Here is an 8,090-nt window from a genome sequence, read left to right as displayed (position 1 = left end):
TAACCTAAACTGCTCATGTCTAATAACCTCTGAAGCACTTTGAGACTCTTTGTGATTAAGGGCTATGCAAATAAAAATGACTTGACTTGAAAATGGAAAAACAAACAAACAAAAAAAGATTTTTAAACCAAAAATTCATTAGGCAATTTTTTCTATCTATCTACTTTAGTCATATCCCTCGAGAGGGGTGTCGACAGCAAGACAAACACATACACAAAAACAAAGAAATAAAAGAGAAAAAGAAGCAAAAACACACACAAAAGGTTTTTTGGGATCATGGCAAACCCAAAGGCCCAAACACCCAAGAAAGTGGCGGTGTCATTCGGGTCAGGGTGACACAAAAAACTCTTCTGTTCAACAGCAGGGCCCGACAGCTTTCACTGGTTTACCCCTGCCGCATCATACAGGTGCCCTGCCCATCCCTTAGTGGTAGTTTATACGCCAAAACTGCAGTGTGGGTGAGTATGCATTGAAACGCAGGTGTTGCTGACCAATGCTTAGACAAAAAACAGAATTGCCCAGCAGCGTACTTTAGACATTTTATTACAGACAAAAAGAAAACAAAGGAATATTTGTGACACAAAATGAGTCCAATGCTGGTTTAGTGGTATTGTACCAACAGCTTCTGAAAAATACTTTAATAGAACATGTTATAATATTAGGTTGATGATGATAATAATAATAATAATAATAAGGAACCCTGATAAAAAAGCCAACATATCACTTCTTTTTTATTAATAAACTTAAGTAAAACTGCCCAAACAAACTTTTGTTAAACAAATATTCATCCAAACTAATCGGGTCTCTGTCACGAAAATATTAAAGAAGAACATTTGGCTTTATACACAAAAGTGAATTTTATACCCCGATGTCCGTTCCTCTTGAAACCCGCTACAGTGAAAACCAAAAAATCGTATTTTTGAATTCTTCACAAAATATGATAAAGATGAGTTCAACACAATTCTAAAACACCTAATAAAAACTAGTCAAAACTTCAAAACCCCACTTTTTTTTTCTTTAGTTTAACATTTCACATTTAGCTTCTTTTTTGTTTCGTTTAAATTCACCTGTACAAGTGGTGCGGGGACAAAAGGAAGGTGGTGGGGTGGGGGCATTTCTGGAAAGATTTGCAATCTTTCACTTCCGCGCTTGGGCAACGTCCTGAGGTTACGTGACTTATATTTGCTTGGACCTCTCGGGCTGGAGTTGGCGATTATCTTGGGGGGGGGATCTTTTCACCCATTTAGTTTGTGTATTCCCCTCACCACAAAATCCAAAAAGAAAACAAAGCAAAGACAGTCGAGGGCCTGCTGCTAAATACACATATAAGAAGGACCCTTTTAGGTGGTATTTACAATCCTTGTGAGAAATCAGAACAATTCAAAAGGTCCTTGATTAAGGTAAAATAATTGGGTTTGCAAACATCTTGTGTTTATCATGATCTTGCAATCCTCCAGAAAAAAAGCGTACGCCCAAATGAGGAGACTAATTCGAATAACTCTGACGATGCTTAGAGCATGTCAGCTCCAGCGACGAGGAGGCAAAAAGAGAGCATCTCTATGATCTCCAACACAAAATGAGAAGGTTTTTTTTTTGTGTGTCTTCCTTCCCAATCTGGCAGAAGCTCAAAGCTGGCTGCCCTTGCATGTAAATGAAAAGTTCACTGGTAAAAGAAAGGAGAAGTGAGCGATAAAGAGACAGATTGAGAGAGGAGAGAAAAGTGCCTCGGGCGTGTGGCTGCTCTAAGTGCTTGGCGAATAGGTGAAGATGCTGGAGCGGTCTTTGGGATTTTTCAAATCCGGCAGAAGACCAGGAAGATGAAGTAAAACGGTGTCGAAGCAGATATATTGACGATGTTTAGTCGGAAATCTCCCTGGAGTCGCACTCTTGCGTGTAAGTCATCCGACTTCAAGTGAGGTAGAGGGGCTTGTCCCGAGCGCCCATGCCGCTGCTGAGAAAGAGCACATGTTAGCTTCTAATCACGCCAAGACGACGAGCAAACATGTCTGTGAAGCGTACAATCGTATGAGATCAGAATTCTTCTTTTTCCCCCATGATTAACATAATCCATTTCATAGACGGCATTTCCGCATTTAACCCGTGACATTGAATAAAATACAACTTTTTAGCAATCTTAAACAGCCTATTCAGATTACGGTGTGTGCTTACATGGCCTTACAAAACCCATCCATCCATTCAATTTCTGCACCGCTTATCCTCTGTTGGCTCGCGGGGGTGCTGGAGCCCGTCCTAGATATCTTCGGGCAGTGGGCAGAGGACACCCTGAACTGGTTGCCAGCCAGTCACAGGGCACACAGAGATAAACAATTCACTCGCTCATTCACACCTAGGGACAATTTGGACCGGCCAATTAACCTGACATGCATGTTTTTGGAACGTGGGAGGAAACCAGAGTGCCCAAAGGAAACCCACGCAGGCACGGGGAGAACATGCAAACTCCACACGGGAGGTTCGATCTCATGACCTCAGAACAGTGCCGCACACGCACTAACCACTGCGCTGCCGTCCTGCCCTTACAAAACCCAAATCTCAGCAAAATATTTATCATAATTTCACTGCTTAATGGATGTAAACACATTGATTGATACTTTTTGTATCCACAATCTTAAACAACTGCCTCAACGTTGCTAGTTGCTTGCTTAGAATATATTTTGTCTGGAAATGGCACTATATTGATTTTATTTTGTATGATGCATGGGGGTTAGGAAGACCGTCTGAGTTATTCCAATTTTTTAAAACTTTTCAATATTGGAATTAAATAATATTCTAAATGATTAATAATTCGTAATCAAACTGTTGACATGCAATGATGGCTTTAACTACTTACACACTTAGTATGTGATAATGGATTTACTGACGTACTGTAGGGCCATTATCGCATACAAAATCCAGAATTGTATTCCATTAATGTTTCCTAAAATTCATCAAATAGCATCACATTGATATTATCAAAATTATGTGCAATACATTGGGACCTCGCTACTTCGCGGTTCCACGTTCGTGGGTTCCGAGCTTTGCGGGTCTAAAAAATAATAATAATAAATAAAATAATAATAAAAAAAAAATTATACATTTTTGAAGGGGCGTCGCTACTTCGAGCATTTTCACTTTTTGCGGGTGGTTTTGGTCCCCATTAACCGCGATAACCGAGGGATTACTGTAATGGCACTACTGCAGGTTTGTATAATGTTTGGCCTTTAAAGCATGAGAAATATTTAACAGTAAGGCCACTATTTCACAAAAAATGCATTAAGTATTTCTTAGCTAATGAGCAATTGTTTCAACAAACTCATGTGGTATCGATACAAATTCCATCCATCCATTCATCCATGTATTATCTGCACCGAGTATCCTCAGTAGGGCTGTGGGGGTGCTGGAGCCCATCCCAGCTATCTTCAGGCAGTGGGCAAAGGACACCCTGAACTGGTTGCCAGCCAGTGGCAGGGCACACAGAGACAGACAACTCACTCGCTCATTCACACTAAAGTAAAATTTGGACCGACCAATCAACCTGACATGCATGTTTTTTAAATGTGGGAGAAAATCAGAGTTCCCGGAAGAAACCCAAAAAAGCATGGGGAGATCATGCAAACTATGCAAAGGAAGGCTGGTGGCTGAATTTGAACCCATGACCTTAGAACTGTAGCGCTAACCACTCAGCCGCAGTACTAATTCATTGTTGTGCGAGTGCAAGTGTTTTCAAAATAACAGTTTTTAGCCTTTCTCATCAAAACTTATTATTGACATTAATGCCATTTTCACATTTATAATATGTTCAATAACCTAGTACTTCCCAACCTTTTTTGAGCCAATTTGACATACATCTACAACAGGAGTGGAAAATGTTTTGAGTGGTGGGCTGCCTTGTGTTGAAATATTTGGCAAAAGGGCTGGGGAAAAAACCTTATTGATTTTATTTTGATATCTATTGACTCAGTCTCGAATCAGATACCTTGGTGATACATGAGGGAAAATGATCAATTAGGCCTTTTGAAAAAGTGTGCATTTTTGCACATACTATTAAGTCAAAAACATATAAGGAAATGGAAATAAGTCATTTTAGTATGGCAGAGACAACATGCTTTTATGAATAATCAATCATTCAGACATTTACAAGTACTTGTTATATTTATATCATTTGTCTATAAATAAACCGTTTAATCAAATTGGTATTAAAACACTCCAAATTAGAGCAAGTAATAGATGATGTCCCCTACTACATTTTATAATAAGCATTGAAAAACTCAAAATGCAATATGGCTAGCTCGGGAGCTGTTTTTTCTTTCATTAAATGTTATAAATATCTTAATAAATAAGATTAATGGACTGGTGGGGTGGCTGTATCTCTTAACCCCAGGGTCGTAGGGGCACCACTTGCCGTGGCGTGTCTTGGGCAATTACAGCCTGGTGGCGCCCATCACTCTCCAGGCCAACAAATGTTAATACGTGATAGAAATAGCAAAGAATAAAGTATGTTGAATGTTAGGGACACTGGGGACCAATTCAACACATTTCCTCAGTGATGTTTTTTTTTATCCATTGTATACATATTATCACTATATGTTTGACATTTTCGTTTGGCCGGCCTGATCAAAAAGCCCGATTGGCCACATCTGGCCACTGGCTGTAGTTTGCCCACCTCTAGTCTACAATAAATATATTAATATTTAATCTTATTTTTATATTGTAAGTTTTTATTACATGTTACTCCTAGAGCGCCATATCTAATCTAGTTGTAAGCAGTGTAGCACTTTATCAACGACAATAAAGACAATTCTCTTCTATTTATTTTTGTTAATTTGTTTGTAAAATGGTGGTGACACATCCGGGGTTGTAATCGACACTTTGTATTGCAGACAGACATGCAGGCCATATATGCTGTTTATGATTATCAGGAAATAGTAAATGGAATAGGCAACTCGGTAGACATGATCATTCTCATCAAGAGACATGCATAATTTGTCTTGTCAAATGCAAAAATCTTCCTTCAATTTATGTTCCGAGAGAGTGAGGGCCCTTTACGGCATCAACAAGCTATTCCGCGAGCGAGAACATTCATGCAAATACTCCATGGTCCTCAAAGAGCAGCAAACGTGATTGGACTTGGGGACGATTCCGTTTGACGTACGGCTCTGGAATTATCCCCGAGTGGCGACGAGTCGTCACTCTCTATCTCGGCCTTGTGAGGTGACTTTAAGGTGCAAAACAAAACGAGATCCCTCCCACTGAGAGGTTTGATAAGGTGATGGGGGGCTAAACCAAACACAGGCGACTTTAATCAGATCTCTGGGATGCTGCTGCTGCACGTCCCGTTTGAGTTTATAATTCAAGTCGGTCCAAGACAGGCCATGTAACTGAGGCACTTTGCAATGACTCATTTAAAAATTTCATAACATGCTTGACAATTCTCACTCTGTGCAGCTGGAATAGCGAGTTTACCTGCAAGGGTTGGATCCACACTCCCTGTTGCAGTATTCGCCATCCCAGTCTGGGTTCTGGCCATGCACTGGGTTGGGGGCCCCTGGGGACTGCGAGCTCCCCACACTGTTCTGGTACTCAGCCTGAATGTGAGAAAACCCCTGAGGATCAGAAATTCATATTAATAATAATTAGGGGGTGGCACAATGGCTAAAAGTGTTTGAACAGAATTTTATTTATTCATTCTTTCAAAAATTGTTGAGACTGCCGTATGTGACTGTAAGGTGCACCTAAAAACCTGAAATTGTCCTAAAGTTTGACGTTAATAACATTGCGAAAGACACAGACAGAAAAGAGAATGTCTTTTAACAAAATACTATTCCTGTAAAAGCTGTCTGACAAATGTATACATATTAAACTGCAACGTTATTGACACACAGGTGAAAAGTGGAAAGAATCTTGATGCAGAACAAAATGCACTATGCAAATCTGTGTTTCTGGCCCTGTGTGATAAAGAGATGTGGTCTAAGTCATTTTCATATTTCATCTGTACCACTAGTGATCTAGGTCGAGTGTCGGCAACCTTACGAACACAACCCGTGCTCAGGCCCTGTTGGATGAATCATTGCACTAATATATACGGTACATCACTTTCTTACTGGTCCATTATTTAATACTGCTGCAAGACAATGACAGTCAAAGCTGACGGCTTTTCTTTTTGGAGAAGCTGCTGTTGTTGAACACTACCACGAGACCACCAGGTTTAAAGTTTACAGAGCCAGAAACAATGATTTGCATAGTGCATTCTGATAGGATAGTCGCCACTTCTTCACCAAATAATGTTATACAATGGAGAAAACAAGAGTCATTCAACAAAATACTATACAAGCCCTTATGTACAAATACATATTTAACTGCAGAATTTTTTGTTTTCTTTGGGCTAGGCCTGTATACCAAGTGAATTAGTGTTGGCTCGGGCTGGGTTAGGCCTTAACACCTGCAAGCCTGGGTCAGGTTGGGATGGATTTTTTCCGGCCCAATCGTACCTCTTGCATAAATGAGTCAATTTTCATGGCTGTTAAAAAATAGGGAATTTGATCTCACAACTAAAATTAATCTTTTTATTTATAAATGGTTACCATATGTAGAGGCATCCTGTTATATCATGCATGTTCAAATGTATTTACTGTATTACAGGCTCTGTAAGCGCACTAGATTATAAGGCATACTTTTCAATTTCTGGCAAATTTGGGGTTTTAGCGTAGAAATATAATATTTTAGATGTCGACATTGTTGTACAGTATTCTCTTTTTTGTTACATTGTTGATTGCTTGGCTTTTGTTGTTTTGTTGTTGTCGTTAAAGTATTTTAATTTTTATACTGTTTGAAATTTTACAATGTATTATTTACACTGTTTACACTTTGACTTAATTTTCAAAATATTGTGCAATGGATATGGATTTTAGTTGTCAAGTTGACTTTTTATATTTGTATTTACATTACATCTCAAACAGAAATATCTACCGTAAATTCCGGACTATAAGCCGCTACTTTTTTCCCAAACTTTCAACCCTGCGGCTTATTCAGTGATGCGGCCAATTTATGTAATTTTTCTAACGTACAAAAGGTAAGATTTAGACCGGTGGAATATATGCGACGAGGAAGACTGCAACTTCTTGGCTTGTGCATAAATTAAATTAGCGTAAACATACCCTCAACACGCAAAATGCAAAAAGAAAGGCAAATGACGCAGCTTTCAAACTAAAAGCTGAAGATGAGGACGATTTACCGTGATTTTTACAAGTATGGTATGTTTTTTTACCAGACCCGTTTACTGTGTTGCGAGCGTGTTGCTAGGGTGTTTTGGAATAAGGGAGCGTGGGATGACGTCTATATGACAAAGTTTATTTTCGACACTGAGGGAGACGACTTTGATGGCTTCAGTTCTAAGGAGGAAGATGAGGACGGTTTACCATGATTTTTACAAGTATGGTATGTTTTTTTACCAGACCCGTTTACTGTGTTGCGAGCGTGTTGCTAGCGTGTTGCTACCATTAACTGCCCTGTCACAGGCACCGTTTGGGATAAAAGTTATATAATTATTATTAAAGCTTTGAAAACTCTTTCGATGTGCCGTCTTTCTTTGTAAATATGTGTAACCCATGTATAATATGTAATTGAAACTGTATATTTTTGTAATGTATTTATTTGTATTTATTTTAGACACTTATTCTGATATGTTTTGCACGGGCAAATGAAGAAGGAGGGGCGGAACAAACGCGGGGTGACGGGAAGTGGGGTAAAGGTGAGGAACCTGTTTGTGGACGCAGCGGACAATAGTGGATATATATTTTTCCCACCCTTAGCTTTGGAAATATACACTTTTTTCCTTGGATCACTTTCAACGGGACCCGGACTCTGCAGGTCTGCATCAAACCTTAAGTACCAGTATTTTCCGTTCATTTTGCCGGCTGTGATTTTTGGACTGTACTTTAATAAAGGACATTTAGTTTCAATCGTGGGACTTAAAGTCGGGTTTGGGTTAATTTTGTGTTTCTGTTACATTTTTTAATGTGTGCGCATGCGGCTTATATACAGGTGTGGCTTGTGTAAGTACAAAATCGGTTTTAGTCTTAAAATGTGGTGGGTGC

At 39.3% G+C, this 8,090-nt stretch overlaps 1 protein-coding gene across 3 annotated transcripts in view; it reads right to left on the bottom strand.

Moving 5' to 3' along the window:
• Positions 1 to 527: 527 nt before the first annotated feature.
• LOC148369853 (TOX high mobility group box family member 2-like) overlaps positions 528 to 8,090 on the bottom strand; it is a 170,025-nt gene continuing 162,462 nt past the window's right edge. For 2 of the 3 annotated variants that reach the window (XM_088332082.1, XM_088332084.1), the window contains 2 exons: positions 5,461 to 5,600; positions 528 to 1,951 (listed from right to left, as the gene is read on the bottom strand). In XM_088332082.1, coding sequence (XP_088188208.1) covers positions 1,909 to 1,951; positions 5,461 to 5,600 — 183 coding nt within the window. In that variant the 3' untranslated portion in view covers positions 528 to 1,908. The remainder of the gene's footprint in view (positions 1,952 to 5,460; positions 5,601 to 8,090) is intronic. The other variant, XM_088332083.1, reaches the window with a different exon arrangement.

This window comes from Urocampus carinirostris, chromosome 3, assembly GCF_059441175.1.
Source record: "Urocampus carinirostris isolate Australia breed hairy pipefish chromosome 3, RoL_Ucar_1.0, whole genome shotgun sequence".
Lineage (NCBI taxonomy): Eukaryota > Metazoa > Chordata > Actinopteri > Syngnathiformes > Syngnathidae > Urocampus > Urocampus carinirostris.
The sequence above is the reverse complement of the archived record's forward strand: the minus strand, read 5'-3'. Positions and strand labels throughout refer to the sequence as shown.